The 24,969-nt window shown below is 55.8% G+C and overlaps 1 protein-coding gene across 1 annotated transcript; it reads left to right on the top strand.

Annotated features, from left to right (window-relative positions):
• Window positions 1-10,066: 10,066 nt before the first annotated feature.
• On the top strand, window positions 10,067-10,963 carry TMEM119 (transmembrane protein 119; the record flags this gene model as incomplete). The annotated part of the gene is made up of 1 exon (XM_082852967.1): window positions 10,067-10,963. The coding sequence occupies one exon, from the start codon at window positions 10,067-10,069 to the stop codon at window positions 10,913-10,915; it is 849 nt and encodes a 282-aa protein (XP_082709093.1). The 3' UTR covers window positions 10,916-10,963.
• Window positions 10,964-24,969: the final 14,006 nt, after the last annotated feature.

Genomic DNA, 24,969 nt, shown 5'->3' with positions numbered 1-24,969 from the left:
GTCTCTTTCCAGTGAACACCCCCCAAGGGTAGCTACTTTTCTGACTTGTGTCCCCGTAGCTTAGTTTTGCCTTTGTTCTAGAACTTCCTGTCAATGGAATCACCCAGTCTGTGTTCGACTGGGTCCATTTCTTCTGCTTGGTGTGTCTATGATGTTCATCCAAATTGTCCACCTCCCGTCTTTTCCTTCCACTGGGGGAAAGTGTCCACTGCATGGGCCACAGTCTCTTCATCCATCCTCCTGTTGGTGGACGTTTGGGTAGTTGCCAGGTTTTTTTGCTATTATGGATAAAACGACTATGGACATTTTTGTCTTCGTGTGAATGTGTGTTTTCATTTCTCTTGGGGAAATACCGAGAGAAGAGATTTCTTCTTCTCTCATCTGGGAAGCACATGGTTAACTTGATAAAACCCACCAGACTGCTTTCCAAAGTGGCTGTGATATTTTTCTCCCCCCGTGGTGGTGGCTTGTTTGCTGGGGTGGGCAAACAAGTGGAAAATTCACTTCGAATCACAGAGAGAGAGGTTGGAGGAGCCTCCGCTGACCCTTCCTGGTGCAGGAAGGGAAACTGAGGCCCAGGTCACACAGTGCATGAGGGGCAGAGCCAGGAGCGAAGAAAGCAGGTCTCTCAATTTTCAAGCTCGAACGACTCCTTGGTGAGAACCGATCAGCACCCCGTCTGGTTTCCCTGGAAGAGGCCTCACGCCAAGCCCCTTTCCACCACAGGGCCTTTGCATTTGCTGTTTGTTTCCTCGGCCCAGGAGGCTGTTCCTTCTCCTCCGTGAGTGCTTGATTCCTCTTATCCTGCAGATGTCAGTGCTGATACCTCTTCCAGGAAGCCAGCGCTGACCACAATTGCTAAAATAGCTGCCTGGACACCTGCCCCTGCCCCTTCCCAAGATATTTCCTGTCTCCTCGGCCTTTTTATCTCCTTGATAGCATTTTGCAGTGTTAGGTTGTCTTTCTGAATTGCCAGCTGACTTGCTTCTCAACTGTCTCCCCGATAGGAGCTCCCTGAGACAGAGCAAAATTATGTCAGTGAATCCCCTCCCTGGGCCTCAGTTTCCCCATCTTTGACATGGTCAGGTTGGACTAGGGTCATTCAGCCAGTGGAGGGGCATTTACTGAGCACCTACTGTGTTCCAGGCACTGGTGCTAGGGATACAGTGACAGAAAAAGCCCTCGTTCTGGACCAGAGAAGCTGACAGTCTAGAGGCACGTGGAAACAGGCCTTTACAGGCCAGTGTACTCTAGGCAGGGAATGGGGGTGCAGGAGCATAGAAAAAGCTGCTGACCTCCCTCCCCAGAGGCTGGGGTTCAGGGAGGGCTTCGTGGAGGTGGTGATGATGTGCAGGTGGGTCAGGCGTGGGGGCCCGTGGAGGGCAGCACTTCAGGCAGAGGGAACAGCCCGAGCGGAGGTGCGTCAGCATCTGTCTCATTCACAGCTCTCTCTGGGCCCGGCACAGTTCCTGGCACATGGAGACACTTGGGAAAGAGCTAGGGAATAAAAAAACATCTCTAGTTTACAGATGGGGAAACTGAGGCCTGGGGAGGTTTCACACACACTCTGCCTCCTTGGAGCCCCCGACTGGAGGCCTCTGCTCCATGGGTGTCCCTCCGAAGGCCAGGCCTGTGCTGTGATGCAGCTGCAGCCTGGGCCTCTCAGCCACATGAAAGGCTTGGGATATTTTTGCCTGGAGAGCAGGCCCCAGTGGCCTCGGGGGCTGTATAATTATAAGTGGCTCTGAGCCCACAAGAGGCTTGAGCTGGGGGCTGTGGTGGGCCAGGCGGCCCTCCCCAGGCTCAACCCGGGGAGGACTCTGGCAGAGACTCAAGTCTGGAGGTTTTCCCTCCTTCTCTGCCCTGGCTGTTCAGTGGGGTGTGGGGGGGGGGGCACGGTGGGCACAGGGTGGGGTCTCTGAATCGCTTCAAGGCTGGGCAGACGACCCATGGCTCTCTGCCTCTGAACATGCAGGTCGCAAGTGAGTGGCCTGGCCACCTCCAGGCCCCAGGCCTGCCCTTGCCTTGGAGCCATGGTGCTGCGGACTATGGGGGTCACCCGGGCCAGACCCCTCAACAGGTCCTGGAGCTGGAGAATGTGGACCGTGAGTCCCTCAGGACGGATGAGGAGTGGCTGGAGCCTGGGGATGTGAGAGTGGAGGGCGGAGTGGTCATTGACATCAAGCATTTACTGAGCACCTACTGCGTTCCAGGCACTATCCTAGATGCCGGAGTTATGGCGGTATTCAAAACAGGCAAAGTTCCCGGACCCCATACACCTAGTTCATCTACTCAATAATCTTCAGGAACTGCTCTGAAGGTGCTGGATTCCCATCTACCTCAGGGCCTTTGCACATGCCATTCTCACTGCTAGGAATCGTGTCACACCCTTGCCTTCCTAAATACCTGCTCATCTTCATGAGTGACTCTACTTCCACCTCCTCATGGAGGTCCCCAGGAGCTCCAGGACTAGACTAGTCCCCCAAGACTGGCCTCCCATAGCCCCGGAAATGCCCCATGCCAACCCTTAGCTCAGTTTGCAGTCAGATATTCATTTCTTTGTTTACTTGCTTATTGCAGGTCCCCTCTCTTGGTGCCTGTGTTTGCTCGTCACTGTCTTCCAGGGCCTGACACTGGGCTGGGTGTAAAATCGATGCTCAAGGAATGTTTGTAGAATGAATAAAATTTAGAAAGTTACAGCATTGGAACCTTACCACTGGCAGGCTTGTGGTGGGCATCTAGACTGACCCCACATTTGGCTGCAGCCCAGAGAGGGGCAGAGGTTTGCCCAGCCACCCACAGCTGATGCACGAGGGGGGGTTGGAACTCAGGGATCCTTCTTTCTCCCATCAGTGACTGACATTTTGCTCTTCTGTCCTCAGGTAGAAGGTTGAGATGTTTGGCTTAAGGAGATCATGTGTGTCTTTGTGTGCGTGTGTGTGTGTGTGAGAAACATGGTCTGATAACACTTTAACGGGGTCACTAGCCTGGCAATTTCACTTCCAGCTAAGACACAGAGGGGCTGGTGAAGAAGCAAGCGCTCTGATCCCCAACATGCTGTTGGATCCCAGGTAGGTCACGCCGCCATGAACCTCAGTTTCCACATCTGTTGAATGGGCTTTGCTTACTCATTCACCTCTCTCTCCCTAAGGTCTTCTGGAACCCGCTGGGTTTGACGCACAATGATAGGTTCTATGGGGGGAGGAAAACCCAGTGCTTTGGAGGGTGGAGGATTCCAGCCAGCTCTGCAGGGAACAAGTAATCATAGGCAACCGTGGTGTGAGAGACAGAATAATGCCCTCCCCCCCCAAAGATGTCCACATCTCAATCCCTCAAAACTGTAATAGGAGTTTGTCACCTTACCTGGCAAAAGGGATTTGCAGGTGTGATTAAGCTAAGGCTCTTAGGGAGCTGATCCCGGATTATCTGGGTGGGTCCAGTATCATCACAAGGGTCCTTAAAAGTGGAAGAGGGATTGGAAGAGAGAACCAGAGAGGTGGCAGCGTGAGAACTCAGACCCTGCAGCTGACTCTGAAGACGGAGGAAGATGACTGTGAGCTGAGGAATGCAGGCAGCTTCTAGAAGCTTGAAAAGGCAAAGACTCAGATTCTCCCTGTGAAGACTCTGGGATAAACACAGCTCGGCCGGCACCTTGAGTTTAGCCCAGTGAGACCCATTGCTGACTTCCAGCTGCCAGAACGCTAAGATAATAATGGTGTGTGGTTTTAAGTCACCAAGTTTGTGATATTTGTTATAGCAGCTGTAGGAAACTTATACACTTGGCACCTGGCCAATGCTTTCGTATTGCCCAGCACGTTTACACCCTCTGACTCCGGATTTTCCCAGCAGCCTTGTGAACAGAAAAAACTCTCTATGCTCGTTTTACAGATGATGAGAGAGGCTCCCCATGGGGCAGGACCTGGTGAAGGCAGACCTAGAACCTGGGTCTCTCTGTCTCCGGTCTGGGGCTGCTCTGGCCCCAAAGGAGGAACACAGAATGGGACCGCGACTTAGTCTGGGGCCTCTGGGCCACCTGTGCTGGAAGCAGGCCCTGTTCAGGTTAGTTGTACCTCTGCCCCTTGATCTCTTGGGATCCAATCCCCCTCAGCCCTCAGACTATTAGGGCAGGGCAGGGGCTCCTCCCCAGGCGGTGGGCCCTGGGGCAGGTCTGGCCACTCCTGCTCACCTGCCATCTGGTCTAAGATGGGGCTGGGACACCCCCTGGCCATCTTCAAGAGGGCTCAGCTGTTACAACATGTCTGTGGGCAGCCACTTGCCCCGGGGGGCCTGTGTGCACATGAGTGTGTGTGTGTGTGTCCATTGGTGGACGGTTCCCCATTCCCTTAGGATGCAAGGTTGGGGGTGATCTCAGAGAAGATGGGAAATTTTCTAGTTTTATTTTCCAAACAGCTGCCCCTTCTTTGAGCAGGTGAGTCAGGGCTGCTGGGACCATAGAAGGGAATAGCTACAACCTAGGGCCCTGGTTCCTAAAGGGTGGTCATGATCTGCTCATTCACGTACTCCCCCTGCTCCAAACCTTCCCTGGCTCCCTACTGCCTCGTGGATGAAAGCCATTCTGAGACTTCAGCCCTGCCTGGGTGACTGCTCCCACCCTAATCAGCAGCTCCTCCCTTTCGTCCACTTCATGCTCCAGCCCAGTGTAATTACAGCCCCTTGTCCGTGCGTGGCGTTCCCAGCCACCTGCCTTTTATCCACACTGGTCCTTCCTCCTGGGATGCCCTTCCTGGGTCTCCTCTTCCTGGGACTCTGCTCATTCACAGCCACATCCTCTAGGGCGACTTCCTTGCCTCCTTCTCTCAGGGGATCTCTCTCCGTCCTGGGGTTCCCCGAGCCCTTGGCCTCTCTCCTGCCACAGACCCGTTTCTGTTTTGTAAAAAAATAATTTACATACGTGTGCTTCTCCTTGGAAGTCTGCGAGCATCCTGAGGGCTGGGCTCTGATTTGCCTCTGAAATCTGCTCAGCACTGCGCCTGGTGCTCTACAGGTGTTCACGAAGCATTTGATGATGAATGAATGAATGGTGCAGGAATGAATGAATGCAAAGGACTACTGTCCCCCTGGATGCCTCAGGTCTGCCAGAGGGCCCGGTACCCTGGGTGAGCCTCTTGAATTCACCCTGCCTCACTTTCCCCATCTGGGAAATGGGGCCACGACTCCTGCTCTGGCCATTCCATTGGGGTATCACGAGGCCACAGATCTCACGATGTTACAGCCGTAGGGAACCCAGAGGGCTTCCCACCCACCCCTGCAAATGGGGAAACAGAGGCCTGCCGAAGGAAAGGGCCTGACCAGGGCCAGACAGTGGGTGCCAGGACTCGCTCCCTGCCTCAGGCCTGACCCTCCATGCATCCCTTAAATGCAGCCCGGCTCCCACTCTGCACCCTGAGCCTCGGAAAACCTGAGTCACAGCTGGAACCAAGTGCGGGGAATTTTCCTTCTCATTTTCAGGGACCTCGGAACCTCCCTGACCTCATCCCCTTCAGAAAGGGAGGCAGGATCCCAGCTCTCTGGGCTGTGGGTGCTCCACAGGACGGCCCTGTCTGTGTGTCTGTCATCCTCAGACTGCCCTGGGGACCAGCGGTCAGGGAGGAAATGCCCCATCTGGTGTTCCCGGGGCGTGGAGGGGACGCCCACGGGTGTGAGCAAGGGGGGACTGTGTGTGTGGCCGAGCTTGGCCCCGCCCCTGCCCCTGTCCCCACCCCAAACCCACTTAATGAAATCAAGCTGGCCCTGCCGAGGGGAGGAAGGGAGGCGGGAGGAGGCGGGAGGAAAGGGGCGGGGCGGCGGCAGCCCAGAGCCGCGGCCACAGGGCACTGCCACGGACTTGCTCTGCTCCACCTGGCGGGACACCCTGTGTGCAGAGGAACTGGTGAGTCCTGGGGGCCCCTCCTCTCTCCAGGGAGCCTGGAGTGTCTTGGAGTTTAGGGGGCCAGTGTGAGTGCTTTGGGGGGCTTCTCTAAGTGTGTGTGAGCTTTGAGTGTGTGTTGGTTGCTGCCTACTTGTGTGTGATCTGCGCTAAGGGGGCGGGTGGCGGGATGCGTGTGCACCTTGGATGCCTCCCGAGTGCGGTGCTGGGTTGGCCGGAGCGTTGCGTGCGTGCAGTTGTGTGTGGGCAGTTGGGGTCTTGCTGTAGGGGATGTGTTGTTCTTGGAGAGTGGGCACCAGGGTAGGTGCTCCCAGGGTCTGCGGGAGGGTGGTATGGATGGGGGTGGTCCCGTCCGTGGGGATACACGGGGGGCGGTCAGGGGGTGCATATGTGCACATGTCAGAGAACCAGCCCGTTGTGTGTCCACGTGTGTCCTCTGTGTATCTGTGCTGGTGGGCAATCTGGGGTGTCGAGATGTTATGCGTCTGTGTCTTTGTGCCTGTGCTGTGTCTGTGTATTGTGCGCCCGTGCTGCCGCCGCTCTGCGCGTGTGTGTGTGTCGATTTTGAGCCTTCAGGACGCCCGTCCCTCCCCAGGCCTCCCATCCAAGGGGCCCAGGTCCCTGTCCTCGGCTGCCCCAGAGCAGGGGGTGCAGAGCTTCAGCCAGAACCCCTCCCCACAAGGCCACTAATTGAAGCCAGGTTTATGTGGGCCACCCCTCCCCCTCTGGCCACCAGTCTCTGAATGGGGGTGGGGCAGCCACTCTGGCCCATCAGCCTCAGGTGCTGGGGGACTTGGCCTTAGGGATGGATTTGCCTCATCTGCCTATTCCTGACCTCAAGTGGGGCTATCACATTTGAAAACGATAAACTCTATGGTGAGTGAGCTGGGCTCTGAAGAGAGTCCCTGCTAGGAGTCCCGGATAGTCACGTGGTGCCACTACTTTGCCATCCACACTGTGCCAGCCGCCTCTATTTCTCGTCCTAACAATAGCCCAGGAAGGTGGCCTTATCCCCATTGTACAGATGTGGACACCGAGGCTCAGAGAGGTGATCTGCCTGGTCTCAAGACACACAGCTGGGAAATGACCTCCTCCCAGGTATTCGCAGCCGCCTCTCCAGTCAGGCTCTGCCCTGACTGGCTGTGCAACCCTGGGCAGGCCTTTCCGAGTGTTGGGCCTGGGTTTCCTCTTGGGTTAAACAAGAGGGGGTGGCCTGACCCCACCTCTTAATGACCTGTGAGTTTCCACATCCTGGAAAAAATGAGGACGCAGGGAAGAGGTGGGGGCAGCTGATGGGCAGAACGATCATTTCAGAGCAGCCCAGGCCAGGGTGCCCATTCTACAGAGAGAAGACTGAGGCCCAGAAGGGTCAGGGGGCTGGTCAAGCAGGGTCACACAGCCATCTCCTGTGAGGCCCGGCCGGCTCCCGCACTTTGCCGGCACCTTTCCCCCGGAGCCCTGTGGGGAGGGTTCTGGTGGGTGTGAGGGACTCTGAGAGTCGGGGTCTCAGCCTTTAAGATCCAGAGGTAGTTTCTGTGGCCTCTTCCCTTATCCTCTGCCCCTGCCCCAAGGATCCAGGGGAAAGGAGGACTTTTCTCTGTCCGACTCACTGCCGCACATTCGTGTGTGTGTGTGTGTGTGTGTGTGTGTGTGTGTGTGTGTGTGTGTGTGTGTGTGTGTGTGTGTGTGTGTGTGTGTGTGTGTGTGTGTGTGTGTGTGTGGTCCTGGATTCCTCACTGGCCGCTCAACGAGATTTCACTCAACGAGGTAAAAAAGTTGCTCTTTCCTGGAGAATGGGGGGAGACAACGAGCACATTTACACATCAGGTGAGAATAATCATCATTTGTCAACCTGCGGTGGGAAAATCGGCTGATCCTGCATCTCTGCTGGGGTAGAAATTCGACTGCTTCTGAATTTCACCTTCCCCCGGGGAGCAGCTGCTCTGCGCCAGGCGCTTTCTGAATGTGCTCTCATCCGGTCCTAACAGCTCGGTGAGCCAGGCCCTGTGCTTACCTCCTTACGCTGCCCCCAGTCTACAAATGGGGAAAGTGAGGCTCGGAGGGCCCGGGCAGCAAGCTAGGCCCAGATGGAGCTAGGATTCGAATCCTGGCCTAACCGGCCTTATCACTCTGCTGCCTGCGGACCTTCAGTACAGAAACTTCACAGCCGTCCCCCCAGGAAAGGCCCCTGGTCTTCAGGCCCCACTGGTCAGAGTTGCCGTCTATGGTGAGAAGTTTCAGCTGCCACCATGAAAGGTCTTTCCCGGGCTTGACACAAGGCGGGGGAAGGCAAGAGAGAAAAACCCCAAAGATCAAAGCTCTTTGTAAGAACCTTTGCTAACAAGTGTCAGAGAGTGGAGGGCCCAGGAAGGCTCCTAAACTTTGTGGAACACCTCAGATCCTGGTTCCAGCTGACAAGTGATGTCAACCAGTGATGTGAGCCCGTTCCTGGGCCAGCCTGAGGCACATGAGAGAGAGTGTGCAGGGTGTGTGTGTGTGTGTGAATTCTCAGAGTCACAAAGAAGAAGGTTCAAATCCCAGCTCTGACACTTAGCACCTGTGTGCCCTTGGGCAGGTCACTGTCTGTCTCTGAACCTCTGTTTCCCCATCTGAAAAATGGAGACAATGTTAGTGCCCAGGGCTTCTTTGGAATTGCACCCACAAAAGGGGCTCAGATGAGTAACCCGTGATAAAAGTACACAGTGACCAACTCATTTAAAATGAACCCCTGGGTGAGTGTTGCCTCATTTGATGTCCTGGGAATTATCTTTTGTGTTTTGCCATCTGAGCCAGTTTGTCCAAATTCGTGTCACATCAGGTGGCCCCGGGTCACTTGGAACAAGCCACTCAGTGGCCCCATGTCATTCCTACATCATCTTCTGAATCCCCAAGTCAGCGTGAGTCGGTACTGTCACCCACTTTATGGAGCTGGGCCTGAGGCCTGGGCACTCGAGGGGACCTGCCGCCAAGGTGTTGGGCACTGACTTCCTGCTCCAGCCCGGAACTCACTGTGTGGCCTGGGGCCTGCCCCTTGCCTTCTCTGGGCCTCTGTCTCCCCATTTCCATCCCCTGGAGAGGGCACCTCAGTCAGGGCATCGTGAGGCTTTTCCGTCTTGGCACCTGTAGCCCCACCCAGAGTCCTGTGCCCTCTGCTGGGTGGGGCAGAAGCTCTCAAGGGGCAGCCTGGGGTGCGCAGGAAGGGGTTCCTGGGTTTGTCTGGGAGGCCGGGCTCGCTCACACTGGCTGGGAGATGTACTGCGTTAGAAGCCGACTGCTGCGTAAAGCTGGGCCATAAGGAATTTATTAGTCAGCCAGGCTGTCTGGGCCGGGAGGGTCTGGGGGCTTCACGTCGGGAGCTTTCCAGCGGGGGGAGGGAGGTGTGGGGTTCATCTGGATCCCATTTGGTGGCGGCCACAGGACTCAGGCTCCAGCTTTGTTCCAGGCACGAGGGTTCCCTCTGGGCCTCCAGGACCTGCTTTGAGCCTCGAGGTGGGGGTTAGCCACGAGGCACATGCTCACACAGGCCTCTGCTGAGCTCAGAATCGGGATGCTTCAAAACCTATGAATCTTCCAGAGACGGGACCGCAGAGGAGCTGGGAGCAGCGAGGATGGCTTCCCAGAGGAGGGGGCAGCTCTCTCAGTTACTCACTGAGCCCTACCGTCCTCTCTCCCTCCGTGCCTGCATCCAAACCCCAGCTCTTCCTCAGCAAGTCACTTAATCCCTCTGAGCCTCAGTTTCCTCACCTGGAAAATGGGGAGAATGTAGTACCTGCCCTATTGGGCAGTTCTCAGGAATCAATGAGAAATTCCATGTAAGAAATGCAAAATAGTGTCTGGCACCTGGCAAGCAATGAAAGGGTAAGTTCTTATTCATTCAGCCAACTCCATCAATGTGCATTTATTGAGCACTTGCTGTATACCAGGTATGATGCAAAACCCTGAGGGTGCCGAGATAAACAAGATTTAGCCCTTGCCCTCCAGAAGCTCAGAGTGAAGTCGGGGGGACCAATGTAAACCCCGGGATGGGGTCCATTGTATGGTGGGGAGGCTCAGGCCCGGGGAAGGAAAGCGACTTGCTGGAATAGGTTCTGTGTCTGCTGCGCCTCCTCGGGGTCCCCTGAGGCTGGGGCCCCGCCCTGACGTCTCTTCTGCCTCGCTTCCCCACAGGCTCCAGGCAGCATGGTTTCCGCGGCGGCCCCCAGCCTCACGGCGTCTCTGCTGCTCCTCCTGCGGGTCCTGCCCACGGCGTCCTATTCCGTGTCCCTGCGGGCCACCTTCCTGGAGGACACGGCGGGCAGCGGGGAGGCCGAGGGCGCGTCGGCCTCCTCCCCGAGCCTCCCGCCGCCCCGGACCCCAGCCCTCAGCCTCACCTCGGTGGGGCCCCAGCTCACACCCCTGGCGGGCCCCAAGCCCCCCACCAACTTCCTGGACGGCATCGTGGATTTCTTCCGCCAGTACGTGATGCTCATCGCCGTGGTGGGCTCCCTGGTGTTCCTACTGCTGTTCACCATCTGTGCCGCTCTTATCACCCGCCAGAAACACAAAGCCTCTGCCTACTACCCCTCATCTTTCCCTAAGAAGAAGTACGTGGACCAGAGTGACCGGGCCGGGGGCCCCCGGGCCTTCAGCGAGGTCCCCGACCGTGCCCCTGACGGCCGGCCCGACGAGGCCCGGGATTCCTCCCAGCAGCTCCAGGCTGACATCCTCGCCGCCACCCAGAACCTCAAGTCTCCCGCCAGGGCCGCCCCGGGCATGGGAGACGGAGCCAGGATGATGGAGGGCAAGTCGGAGGAAGAGGAGAAGGGCAGCCGGGAGGCGGACCAGGAAGCCCAGGGACACGGGGTCCCGGCAGAGAAACCAGAGGCGCCGCCAGAGGAGCCCTGCTCGGCGCAGGCGGATGGGGCTGTGGCAGCTGCTGAAGGTCAAGGGGAGCCAGAAGCAGCTCCCTCATTAGCCCTCGGAGCTGCGGGCCCAGCTGGTTCCCTCGAAAACCCCTGTGCTTGCGGCAGTGTTCCCCCCAGCATCTAACAGGCCTCTAGGGCTGCCGGCCCTGATTGTCGGACCCCTGGTGGTCACCTCCTTGGGCACAGAAAGGTCCGCGGCCCTTACCGTGCTCTGACACCCCCTACTCGGCCACTCCCCGCGGCAAATCCCGGCACGTCTGATCCTACTACAGCAGGCAGAGATGCTGGTCTCTGTTCCACCCTCAGGAATCTCATCCACTTCGAGAACATTTGTCCCCGCAGCCCCAAGGCCTACATCCCAAAGTACAGCTCCTCTGGGGAGATGGAGCTGAGGATGTGTCCCTGTCACAGCCACGTCCGCTGGGAAACATATGTCTCAGGTCCCTTGTGACAATGCAAACGTCGCCGCTTTCCATCGAGGTAGGAAAGAGAAACAGAATAACTAGGAGTTTTGGAAGAGGTTGAACAGATGGGAGATGCAGAGGTGCCTGGGGTTGAAGCAGGGAGAGGTGCCGCAGAAGATCAGTCAGGAGGCTTCCGTGAGGGGTCCTGCACCGATCACGACAGGTTCCTAAGTGAGCATTTCCCAAACTGGGTTCCCTGGAAGAAAGATTTTGAGGTCCAGTGAATGAATTGAGGAAACATTGCTTCTCTGCTCTGCGTACCCCCCTTGGAGCCCCCCAAGGCTCTGACAAGTCCCGCAGTAAAGGTGCCCATGGAATCTGATTTCGCTCAGCCTTTCCCAAAAAGCTTTTGGCCGCGGAGTACTTTTGTTTTTGCTTTACAGCCACAGAGTAAAATCCTGACGAGAACACTCTGGAAGTTACAGCTCCTGGTGTGCTCCAGGGCGCCCCCTCCCCAGTTCCTGGTGGGTCCGGGGTGAAGGCTGTGGAGGTGGAGGCTCGGCCTCTCAGGGGCTGCCTCTCATCCTGCTACTGCTGTGGGCATGGGGCAAATGAATTGAACTTTCTTGCCAGGGCCCCAGAGCAACCTAGAAGTGGTGGGGGGGGCAGGGCTGTGTGTGAGGGGACCCCACTCTGGGGGAATCTGAGGGGATCAGGGAGGGTTTCCAACAGGCTGGAGCAGGGGAACCCTGACCCCCTGCCCTTCACACACACACACACACACACACACATCTGGCAGCCTGTGCCCATAGCATTCTTTAGTCTTCGACAAGGGAGCCTGAGCTCCGTCCTGATTTGGGGAGGCTCTGGGCGGGGGGGTTCCTCTTCCCCATCCCTCCGTCCCCCCTCCCCCGAACCTCTGCACAACTCTCCAGGTGCTAGGATATAACAAACTAGCACAATAAACCTTTATTCTGGCCTGAGCGTCACTGGTTTTCTTGGGGCGGTAGCGGGGGAGGAGTGAATCAGCTGGGAGGTGGGGAGCGTTTCCCCTGGGCTGTTCCATGGGGGTGGGGCAACGTTCTGGGGCCAGGGGCTGAATGGGCAGATTGGTGTGGGAAACGGAGGGCGGGATGGACGCCCCATGGGAACAGGGGCCGGAGCTTGTGCCCCATCAGCCCCGGCTTGTGGCCACAGAGGCAAGTTCCACACATGCCTCTGCTACTTACTGCATCTGTAGGAGAGCCACCACCTCTCCGTTTCCCCCAAGGCGCAGTGGAGGGGCTTGGGGCTGAGGTTTCGGTTTCCCCCGACCCTGCAGAGCGGCTAAGGACCGGCCCGGGTGTTAGGGACAATGCCACACTCGCCGCACCCTTGGCCAGTGGTGCGTGGGGCTGGAGGCAGCCCTGGCTTGTGTCTCCTCGCCCACCAGCCTCCTCCCCGCCTTTGATGGCCATCCCTGCGGCCACTGCTCCCCCTCCGTGCTGGAGCTGCCAGCTGGAATCCAGATGCGGCTGGGCTGCGAGCACGTGCTGGATCCCTGGGGTGATGGGGGCAGGGAGGCCATCCTCCTGCAGCCCCTCTCCTCCGCCGACCCCACATCCATCCGGAGGGGGCCGGGGTTTGGGTTTCATAACACACAATGGCCACTGTCCTGCTCAGTAGGGAAGGGCCCTCCCTCTCTCAGCCCAGACAGGCTCCCGCCCAAGAATGTAGGGAGAATCGAAATACAGATACCGAATACCCGGATGCTGTGTGGCTGGGACCGAGTCACTCAACCTCTCTGGGTGGGACAGGCTCTCTCCTTCTTCCTGAACTCCTGCGGGGTCCTAAGCGCTGGGGTGTGGCTGGGAAGTACATGAAGCTTCCTCATGACAGGCAAAACCCAGGTAAGACAGAAGCGGACTTTGGCGATCCCTGGGGAGCAGGCGGGGCGACATCTCCCAATCAGCAGCATCCTGGTCAGTGGCTCCCCATTGGTGCCCAGTGGGCCCTCCAGAGAATGTGGAGCGTGTGGCCTTCACCACAGCCTGTGTCCCCAGGGACTGCTGGGGGGGATAAAGGAGGTGGTCTGAGCCCCAGTGCAGGAGTCAACCTCTCCCTCACCTCTGAGCTTCTACAGCTACTATTCCCTCTGCCTAAGACACCCTTCCACCCCCCTCCTTGCCTTGCTAACTCTCATCTTCCAGCTTCTGGCTTAGATGTCCCCTCCTCCTGGGAGTCTTCCTGGATGCCCCGCACCCAGCCTCTCTTCCACAGTCCCCTGCGCTCAAGGATGATAAAAATTGCTTACAATTAAGGGACATCTGTTATGTGCTAGGCATTGCTCTAAACAGGGGACATCATTAACTCATGGCAACCCTACGAGGTGGGCACTGTTATTATCCCCATGTCACAGATGGGGAAACTGAGGTCCAGAGAGGGGAAGTCAGTTGCCCAGGTCACACAGCCAAGATTCCAGGCCTGCAGTCTAATTCTGGAGTCTGAGTTCTCCGCTGGGCTCTACTGCTTTTCTGATGAATGAACGAGTGACAATGAAGGAAGTGCTTGGGGAGGGAACAGCAGGGCCCCACTACCACTGAGGCTTAGAGCCGCTCCACTCTGCTCCCGCCTCTGTGATGGAGTTACCCAGGAGGGGCCGTTTATGCGCACACATCTGGCTGGCACCAAGCAGGGAGTGAGCCAGGGAGGGAGACCGTGGTGGGAGCGTGTGTGGCTAGGGCCAAGTGGGGGTGGGGGGTGGGGGTGGGGGAAGAATGGGGCTTAAGCGTGTGGGTGAGGGGTTCCAGTGTTCCCAGGTATCCAGGAGGCTGCCAGGGCACAACCAGGGCCCCACTTTCCCAGGGCTTGTAAAACCTCATGGCGGCCCCCAGCCTGAGAGTCTGTCCTGGGGCCAGGCCCGCTGCTGCCGTCGAGGGGGAGAGGGAGGGTGAGCAAACCCACCCCGAGACATGAACCCTAGCTCGTGTGGGAATGGGGCTCCTGGTGACGTGTGGTAGGGTTGGGGGTTGCTGAAGAGCCCTCTTTCCCATGTCCTGCGCTGCTCTGATCGCTCGACAGGCTGGGCATAATCTGGCTGAGGTCATGTCCGGGGTGTGGGCAGGAGGGGCAGAACCCACACTTCCCAGGCCGTTGTGTGCTGAGCACATCATCCTTAACCTTCTGGGGTGCTCAGAGTGGTTTGGGCTCTGGGGTGAGACCACTTGGGTCAATGCCAGCTCCACGCTTTCCTGGCTGTGTGACCTTGGGTGAATCACCTCACCTCTCTGGGCCTCTGTTTCCATGTGTGTAAAGAGAGGATGATCCTACCCCACATGGCAGGGCTCTCCACCTGCACAGTGGGATTACCTGGGAGCTTTTAAAAATCCTGACTCCTGGACCCCACCCAGACCAATGAAATCATCGTGTCTGACGGTGTGGCCAGGCAGTTGTCACAGGCAACATTCACAGTCCACGAGGAGAGGGGCCTGGGGGTCTGTCCACCACTGTCTCCCTAGCACTCAGCACGGTGCCTGGCACATAGCAAGTGCTCCGTGTGTGTGCGCGTGTGTGTAAGGCTGAAGGAAGGCATCGTGCCCACACATCCATAACCACATTTAACCCTCCCCACACTCTACAGAGAGAGGAGCAATATCATTACCCCCATTTTACAGATGAGAAAACTGAGGCTCAGAGGGTGTAGTGACTTGCCTGAGGTCACACAGCTGGGCATAGCTGGTATTTGGACCCAGGTCTGTGGCTCCTCAGCCTGGACTCTTCAGCGCTGAGGCTCCTGCCTCATTTTAGAACTTTGTGGTCCAAAAGTAGAGCCCCTCCGCTGATGGTAGGGTGGGCACGTGCGTTTTGTATCCATTGCATTTCATCTTGGGTCCCCCTTCTTTGTTCCAACCCCACCCTGCCTGCCGGGGTGATGACAGTGACTGCCCAGTGCCTGTCTCTGTTTTCATTCATAGACACTTGGAATCATCCAGTCTTCCTTCGTTGGGATTAATTAAAACTCTGGATTCCAAGGTGGCCCAGGAGCGAGTAGCAGGGTCCTAGATCTTTTGTTTTCCAACCGTAATTCTTTAATGAGCACCTACTCTGTGCTAGGTATTGGGGAGAAACTGTTAACAAAACAGATCTGAGGCTATATTCTCGTGGAGGAGATGAAACTTCATAAAAGAATCATCCAGATGCAGCCACAATGATTAATAACAGGCATAGCCTCCATTTAAAAATGGACAGTTATTCACTTCTGGCGCTTTACCCATATTACTTTTTACAGCTTTACCGAGGTATAATTGACACACAATAAATGCACATATTCAAGTGTACAGTTTGATAATTTTGACATATGTGTATAAAGCCATCACCACAATTAAGAGAATGGACATATCCGTCACCCTTTGTAATCTCTCCTTACTGTTCCTCTGCATCCCCCACCCCAGTCCCCAGGCAACTATTGATCTGCTTCCTGTCACTATGAATCATTTTTATTTTCTGGAGTTTTGTATAAATGAACCATACAGTGCAGTGTGTACTCTTTTTTTTTTTCTTTTCTTTTTGGTCTGGCTTCTTTAACTCAGCATAAATATTTTGAGATTCATTCATGTTGCTGTATCTATCCATAGTTCCCTCTTTTTTATTGCTGAGTAGTATTCCCTTGTGTGAATGTATGAAAACCTATCTGTTCACCAGTTGATGGATGTTCAGGTGGTTTCCAGCTTTTGGCTATTACAAATAGTGCTATGAACTACTGAAATTATTTTGTCTCTTCCTCCCAACCTTCTTAATGAGATGATGGTTAGTTCTCCCCATTTTACAGATGAAAAAAATGGAGACTCAGAGAGGTCAAGTAATTTATCCAAGGTCACACAGCCAGTAGCTGGAGCATAGAATCTTAAAGAGTGAGAATGTTTGAGCTACATGACTTTAGGGAACCGCTAAAGTTCAGAGAGCCTCAGACCAGCCCCTCATTTTATACTTGGGCATCTGAGGCTGGGTCTCGTCCAGAGCCGGGTGAGAATTTGGGGCTCCAGTGGGCAGTCTTGTGCTGTGTCTGGCTCTGCTCTGCTTTCTCCTGGCTCTTCATCTGGTTTGGGGGAAGGATCTGTCTGGAGTGGGATAGGGATTTGACATTTTTTCAGGAGGTTTTAATTTCAGGATTCCTCCGGCTGCTCAGAAATAGCAGGAAGGATTTGGTGCTGGCCCCAGGGCCCGGGAGGTTCCCCCGCAGCTGCTCCCCCTCCCCAGGCGGGTGCAGGGTTTATGGCGGCAGCTGCAAAGTATAAAATAGTCCTGCTCGTAAATCTGCTCTTGCCAGGGTCCCTGATGCCAGAGGCCTCTGCGATGCTCAGCATGGAGTCCCACCAGCCGCTGGGGACCTGCAGGGACACTGAGGGTGCCCTGGCAGGCCGGAGGGTCCAGGTTTAGGGTGTCTACCTGTGGCCTCTCCCTTAGGGTTTGGGGAGCCCGACTCAGCTGGAGGGGCTGGAGAGGGGAAAAGACTGGGGTTGCATACGGGGGATTGGGAACAGCGACGGAAGGGGGAGGTAGTGGATACGGAAATAAGGAACCAGGAGACCCAATTAAGGGTCCTCCTAGCTGTGTGACTTGGGCATGTCACCTTTTTGAACTATGGGTTCCTCACTTGTAAAGCTGGGGCCACAGCCCTTGCCCTGTCTCCCCACAATACCGTGAGGTTAATAGATGTGAATGCACTTTACAAGGGGCAGGGCAGGGTAGCCTGGTGGTTAGGGGTTCAGATGACCCGGGATGGAATCTCAACTCTGCCACCTCCGAGCTGTGTGACCTTGGGCAAGTCACTTAACCTCTCTGGGCCTGAGTTTCCTCATCTGTGAAACGGGACCTTGGGAGGGTTGGTGGGAGTTGAGTTCATTCCCTTAAAGGGCTTAGAACAGGCCCCCACGAGTGCTCAGTGAATGTGAGCTTTTGTTAGCTGTAAACTGTGAAGTGCGGTGTCCCACGAAGAGAAAAGAGGGAAACTTCTGTGTCTAAAGGTCTGGCTGTTCTGCAAGTTACCTCTTCTTTCCAGGTCTAGGTTTAGAAGCTTCAGAATCAAGAGATCAGCGATTCTAGATGCTTGGCTCTTTAGAGTCTAAACATCTATTCTTGGGGGGCAGGGCAGAGGGTCCTAGAAGGGTCGGTGAAATCTGAGCACTTCCAGCAGCCAGGGAAGTCCCGTGAACTCCACGGAGGGGGTGACGGACGTGGCCAGAGACAGACAGGCTGCTGTGGCCTTTTGGGTGGAGAAAAGTCACCCTCACCCTGTGGGCCCCTCTGCAGGAGTTTGGCGACCAGTGGGGGCTCGGGGTCACGCTGCAGCTGTTCCCCCTATCCCTCTGGGGTGCAGTGACCCCAGCCAGGGCTTGAACGCTGTCTGGCAGGCACGGCTGGAGGCGTGGCCGGCAACACGGGCTGGGGAGCCCAGGGACTGGGGCCCATCTGGGGCAGGCACTGGGGCTATTTCTAGGTTGGAAAGGGGAGGGGGACCCAGTGGGATTAATTACCTGATGACCTGGAACATCTCTCCTCCCCTCTCTGCTGTGTTTCCCTCTATAAAACAAACCAAACGCTTAGACTGGCCAGAAGCTCCTTCAGGCACCGTGGGGGAAGGGCAGAAGGTGTCTACATCTCCGAAAGGCTGGGGTTCGAATCCCAGCATTCATGTCCCACCTCCAGACTGCGTGACCTGGGGCAACTTCTGCCCTCTCGGAGCCTCAGTGTTTCCCTGTGAAACCACAGGTCCTGCCCTGCTGTGAGAATCAGATAAGAAAATGCTGCTTGAGCACGTGAGCGACCCCCTGAGCCCCCACATCTCCCACCTGTGCCCTTCCTCAGGGTTTAAATCCCACCACGAGGGCCTGTTTCCATCACGGCTTCAGCATGCACTGTGTGGCAAGTGTGGCACTGAGCACTTCCTACACACTGTGTCTTCACAAAGCTGAGGGCGGTGTGGATATTATCCACCTTCTACAGAGGGAGGCACGGAAGCTCAGACAGGCCAAATGACTCGCCCAAGGTCATGCAGCCAGAAAGACCCTGAGCCAGGCTTTGAACGTCCTGCGCTTGTCGTATCCCATAGGAAGTGCTCTAACCACAGCTCCACAAGGCCTACAAGCCTATTCATGAATGAATGAGTGCATGAATGCAGAATAATGGGGTTGGAGTAGGGGGCCCAAAGCCAATGGGTCCAGACTTCCATGTGACCCCACAGCTCAGCGGGTGGCAGGGGCGTCACCACAGCTGCCGGGGGCTGCATCCACTGTGGTCTGCGAGGAGGAAAGGCAGGAAAGAGGGCTTTGACCACCGCTGGCAGCGGAGTCTGGCCCCTCCTGTTCACAAACTGCGCCGGCGCGCGCCTTGCGTGGGGCGGGCACTCCGGTGGGGGGAGGGTGGCACCCCAGCCCCTTGCGCCGCCACCCAGCGGGCGGCCTGTCTCCCCTCACTACCGAGTGTGCTGAAGGGGTCTGCGAGGCCACGTGGCCCGGGAATGACCAAGGTAGTCTGTCGAACGCCAGCCAACGCTTTGCTCCCGCCCCAGACGCTGCATGGGGACGCCGCCGAGAGTCCACTGGGTCCAGCGTCAAGCTCACAGCCCTGAGCTCTCTGGAGGCGTGAACTTGGAGGTGGGGACCCAGGCAGGCACTGGCCCTGGGTCTGGAGCCCCGGGGTGGAGGTCTGGCTCTGCCCAGTCCCTGGCTGTGCCGCCTGAGGAAAGTTGCTCACCCTCTCTGGACCTCAGCTGCCTCTCCCACAAAGGAAAGAAGGAGGCTTGATCTGGATTAAAGATTCCACCCAGTGGCGGGCCTCGAACTCTGTTCCCGTGTGAGCCATTATTGTCAGCAGCTGGGGGAGGGGCTGCAGGACGCCATTTTCCCGGAAGTAACAAGAATCACTCAATTCTTGGACGAGAAGATCTTGGAAGAACCTGGCTTTTTTACCCTCTCGAATCCATCCCCAGGGAGATCAACCTCCCCCCACGTTAAGAGACCCCTGGACCAGTTCTCCCAGTTCCTTTGACGGTCTCTCCAGCATCTGAGCAAACCCTCAGTCTCAGGAAGCCCTTTTCCATCTAAGGTAAGTTGAGCCGATTGGGCCCGAGGGCCGATTTCCCTGCAGCCTGGCCCGTAGCACGAGCTCTGGCTGGAAGGACCGGGCCAGCCACTGGGGAGCCACTTAGAGACACTTCTGAATTTCTCCCCTGGCCTCTCACAAGAGAAGAACACCTCATCTTTGTACGGATCTGATCTCCGCACTGTCTGGTTTTGAGTAGACTGCGGGGAGAGAGGGGGGCCTTTTGGAGGGTCGTACTGCAACATCTACCAAGGTTGTCTGTGTCCTGGTCCTTTGCCCCAGAGATTCTCTTCTGGAATCTGCCTACAGAAATTCCTGTGTGTGGGCCCTGAGATGGGATGTTGGTGCCAGCGTTGTTTAGAATAAGTGACAAAAAGGGAAACCCCTTATGTGCCCATTGCTGCGGGAGGCTTAAGGAGATGGCAGTCCTGTTGAGTGGGAGGATATTCAGAGGGGATTCGCTTCTGGGGAAAGGGTCTGGACATAAAAACTATCGTCAACATTTCCCAGTTTGCTTTTCACATAAATGATTTCATGTGAAAAATCACTACGAAGTCGGTCTGATCAGCTTCCTTGAACCAACGAGGGAGCGTCCCTGCGCAGTAAATTGTTGACGGATGCGGTACCCCAGGGGCGAAGGGACTTGTCACACAGCGGGTGAGTTGGGAGAGGGCTCAGGTCCTGGGTCTGGCCTGGCAGCTCATCCTCCTTGCGGTTCTATCTTACGTTAGGGGAAAGGGCGGCCCTGGCGTAGGGGACTCACACCTGGGAGTCACCTGTTTGAAGTGTGAGCCCAGACTTCTGCTACCCGGGCTCCAGGTATCCCTAGAACAGAGCCAGTTCAGGGTGCCTCTGGGTCAGGTGTTGGGCAGAGTGGGACCTGGGCGAGCTTGAGAACGGGAATCACAGGCGGCAGAGCGGGACAGCCCTTGAGTCATCAAGGGTTCCCAGGCCATCCTGCACGTGGGTGTCTTTGCAGACACCAGGTGCTACTGGGGGGCTTGCCGAGGCAAAGGGTACAAGCATCGCGTTTGCAGAGTTGTTGCCAAATGACTTTTCCAAGATGCGTCACCAATTTCCATCCCTGTCTTGGTCTAAGGGTGGTTCCGTTTCCCCATACCCTTGACGACACTGTGAGTTTCTAGTCAAAGAGATGAGAAGTGGTATTCCATTGTTGTTTTCGTTACGGTTCTCTGATTACACGTAAGAGAGGAGCTTTTAACCTCACGGAGTTCCTCTCCTATGAATTACCTGTTTCTCTCCTTAGTTTCCACGTGTATTGGTGGGGTACCCACTGATTTTCAGCTTTTTGAGCTGCAGAATCCTGTGTTTGAACAAACTCTTCCCAGGAATCCTAAGTTAAATGAAAGCAGAGCTGCATCCTGGAAGGGGGGTTGGGATACCCAGAGGGCACCTGTTTGCCCCCTTTTCCGCCTCTGCAGGGGCCCCTAGGGCTCAGTGGAGCCGAGTTTGCAAACAATTGGTATAGTCCTACCACTCCAGCTACAAATGGGGAAACAGACCCAAAGCCACCCAGAAAGGTAACGGCCGAGTCTGGTCTCCAGCGCAGATCACCTGACTCTGTCAGTGTTCATTCAAGAACGATCTCTAGGTAGATGATCCAGCCATGAGTGACAGTTTCCTCACTTCCTGTCTATGCCCTTCACTTGTTTTTTGTGTGATGCTGGTGGTAGATGTGGAGATGATGGCGGTGGGGATGGGGTGGTGGAGGTGATGGTGATAAGCTGGTCATGATGTTGGTGGGCGTGGGTGGAGATGGCGGTGGTGGAGGTGGCGGAGGTGCTGGTGGAGGTGATGGCGGTGGGGATGGAGTGGTGGAGGTGATGGTGATAAGGTGGTCACGATGTTGGTGGGCGTGGATGGAGATGTCGGTGGTAGAGGTGGCAGAGATGCTGGTGGAGGTGATGGTGGAGGTGGCGGAGGTGATGGTGGAGGCGATGGTGGTGGTGAACATCCTTGCCTTGTCCCTGTCTTCATGGGAGCGCTTCCAAAGTTTTCCCGTGAGCATGATGTTTGCTGTAGTTTTCTGGTAAATGTCCTCTTTTCAAGTTAGGGAAATTCCTTTCTATTCTTAGATTGCCAGGATTTTTGAGTTGCAGATGGGTATTGAAGTTTATCAAATGCTTTCCAGTCTCTACAAAGATGAGACAGTTCTTTTCTCTTGCCGTGGGGCACTGGATGGAGACATCCCTGGGACAATCTGGGTGAACTGATTTTGCCTCAAGCCCGGGACCTCGCTCTCTCTCGTCCACTTTCCCTGTCCCTTCTTTCTCTCTCCCTAAACACAGACACTTTTCCAGGCCCGAGGAGCCTGACGGTAGAGGAGGGTGAGGCATCAGAATAGAAATGATCTCCCCGTGCTGGGTCAGCGCTTTCCGCCTGCCTGACTTCTGCTGCCGTTTCCTGTGCTAATCCCAGGGGGGACCAGCCCCCCTCCCCATCTGGTTCCAGACATAGCTCGAGACATTCTGAGGGTGCATTAAAATGCTGGTGGCAGACAGACAGGGGAGGATCTTGAAGCCCCGCATTCCTCTCTGGGGTGCCGGAGGAGGGGTGGGCGCGGGGCGGGTGTGTGGTGAGGCAGGAATTTGTCTTGGTTGGGGGCGGGGTTGGTCCGGGGTGTGGGGAGAAGGGCTGGGTTGCTAGGCAAAAGCGGCAGAGATGAATCATGTTCTGGCGTGAGCTGGTTATGGGCTAAAATGAGAAGTTATCCAAGGATGTGGAATCTTTTTGTTTGAGCTGGAAGGGAATATGGAGGCATTGGGTTCAGCCCCCTGGTTTTGCAGACAGAGGAACCGCAGATACAGAGAGGGAGAAAGGTTTGCCCAGAGAGTAAGGAACGGGCGTCTTGCCTCCTAGCTTTTTCCAGGGACTGTGGCCAGAATAAGGCTTTGGCACCACCTCCTGTATTGTACGCGGTTACCGTTCTAGGCATCCGAGATTTCATGAATCCTCAGACACGCTTTCCCTGAGGAAGAGAAATCCAGAGCCATACGCTCTGGGACGGCTGTGAACAGTGTGATGCCAGGGTGGGTGGGGGAGGCCTGTCTGGGGAGGTGGCATTTGAAGTGAGACCTGGATGCAGGCGGCAGCTCTGGGAAGCTCTGGGAAGAGGGCTGCAGGCAGAGGGACCAGCCAGTGCAAAGGCCCTGCGGTGGGAATGAGTTTGGTGAGTTTGAGGGGCAGCAGGGAGGCCAGTGGGCTGAGGGAGGCAAAAGCGGGGACAGGCAGGGCCTTGGAGGCCAGAGAGAGGCTTGATGGGAAGCTGTTGCCCGACATTAATCAGGGGCGAGATCCCCCTCGCGATTCCTTCTCCTGCCCTGTGTTGCCTGCTAAGGGCCTGTCGTGTGGATTAATGAGCATTTAATAAGCACCTACTGTGTGCCCGGCTGTCCTGGCACTTCGCCTGTATGGTCTCATTTCACCCTGCAACGGCCCCTCCCAGGCTGACCGTCAGAGGGGGACAAATGGGAGAGGCCCACACTTGCCCATAGCCGCTCTGCGCAGACCTCGCGGACCCAGGCTCTGTCCCTTGAGGCCCTCTGCTCAGCCAGAAAAGGACTGGCCTGCACGAGCAGCTTGTCCTTTGGTTCAGCTTCTTAGGAAAAAGAGTGGGAAAGGTCGAGAGGAGACTCAGATCCCGGCGGCCGCCCCAGAAGACTTGCCAGGAAGCAGGGCCACGCTGGCCCGAGCCTTCGGGGTTGGAAGGGATGAGCACCCACTTGAAGGGAGATGGTCCCCAGGGGCCTGCTGTGGTGGGAAAGTGAGTGAGAATCCGGGGCTGAAGGGCAAATGAGACAGTGTGAGAAACTCCCCCAAAGCTCCTTTGCCGCCAGATGGTAAGCCCAGCAGATGCCTGGGCTTCCTCCATTAATGGTTTACACTAAGCCTGGCTTTTCGCTCTCTTCTTGTAAGATGCAAATCTCCTTTGGAAGAAAGAGTGAGAAGATGAAGTCTCAAACCCAATATTGTGATAAAATTCAGAGATAGTAAGTGGTAGGGGCCTGGACAACTCCGAGGGGCCATCAGATTTAGAGCTCCCCACGGGGTCAGCGGAGACTTTTGGTGGGGCTGCCCTGCTGCCCACCTTCTCCCTCTGCCCACTCCTGCTTTCCAAACCAGGCTTCCACAAGTGTTGATCCCAGGAACACTCCTGGATAAACACCCTGCATGTTAACTCCATCTAAGAGTCAACTTTCTGGGGAATCTGAAGGTGATGATGGTGTTTATAAAGTTGATACTGATGATAATGACCGTGATAACGATGGTGTTGATGACATTGGTGATAATGTTGATACTGATGAGGATGACGATGGGGATGATGATGGTGATGGTGGATGAATCAGCCCGCTCGGGCTGCCATAACAAGATACCACAGATGGCGCGGCTTAAACAGTAGGAATTTCTTTTCTCACAGTTGTAGAGGCTGGAAAGTCCAAGGTCGAGGTTCTGACAGGGCTCAGTTTCTGGTGCGAGCTCTCTTCCTGGCCTGTAGGTGGCCGCTTTGTCCTCACACGGCCTCTGAGCGTGTGTGGAGAGACCTCTGCTTTTAAGGTCTCACCCTCATGACCTCATTTAACCTTAATTACCTCCTACAGACCCTCTCTTCAAATATAGTCACAGTGAGGTTTGAGCTTCAATATATGAATTCGGGGGAGGGGGGTGCAATGTAGTCCATAGCAGTGATTTGGTGACAGTGATGATGGCAGTGACCGCGATGGTGACAGTGTTGCCGCCGCTGATGTTGGTGATGATGATGTTGCTAATTATAATGGCGATGGTGGTGGTGGTGACAATGACAACTGTGATAGTATTGAGGATGGTTATGGTGATGATGATGGGGGTGGTGTTGATGATGGGGATGATGGTGGTGATGACGGGGATGATGATGATGGTGATGATAGCTAACATTTATTGAGTGCTTATTACATGCCTGGCACTGTGCTTTTTTTACTTTACATGGGATCATTCTTTTAATCCTTACAACAAACCTCTGACTTAGGAGCTAGTATCCTGCTGATTTTTCAGGAAGGGAAATCAAGGCTCAAAGAGGTTAGGTACCTGCCTACAGTCCCATAGAGAGCTCATGGCAGAGCTGGGATTAGAACCCATGTCCCTAGGTCCCCATCCAAGGTTGTACCTTCATATCCTGTGGTTCGGTTCAAAGGGGCCGTGTGTGATGGGAGGTGTTTGGGGGGGGGTCCAGCCTGATTTCCCCACTGGGGCTCCCTCTGATCCATCAGCCTGAGGCCCCGGGGGGCAAGATGGAGGCCCCTGGAACCTCTTTTGCACCAGCAGCTCTGGGGCATTAAGGGTTGTCCTCAGCTGTGGGGCCTGGGCCTTCTGGAGTTATTCCGGGATCTGGGCTTCTCTGAGATGAGGCCAGGGGCTGGAGTGTCTAACACGACATTTCCAAAGATAGCTGGGCGGGGAGGGTGCTGGTGGTATTTGAGGCTGTGCCCTGTGTCTGACCAAGCACTGTGGAGTGAGCTTGCCCATCAAGCCACGTGTGACAGAAGTCACATCTGTGTGTCCCCTGCACAGGGGCAGCCAGACGACGACTTTCTGTACTTTTGGAGGCCTTGCTGGGAGGGTGCGTCTCAAGGCAAAGACATCATAGATTGGAAGCCTGGAAGTTATAGTATTTTACTTTACATTTATTTTATTGTATTGT

Source organism: Leucopleurus acutus (assembly GCF_964270905.1).
Source record: "Leucopleurus acutus genome assembly, chromosome: 13".
Lineage (NCBI taxonomy): Eukaryota > Metazoa > Chordata > Mammalia > Artiodactyla > Delphinidae > Leucopleurus > Leucopleurus acutus.
Note: the sequence above shows the minus strand (reverse complement) of the source record. Positions and strands in the feature narration are given on the sequence as shown.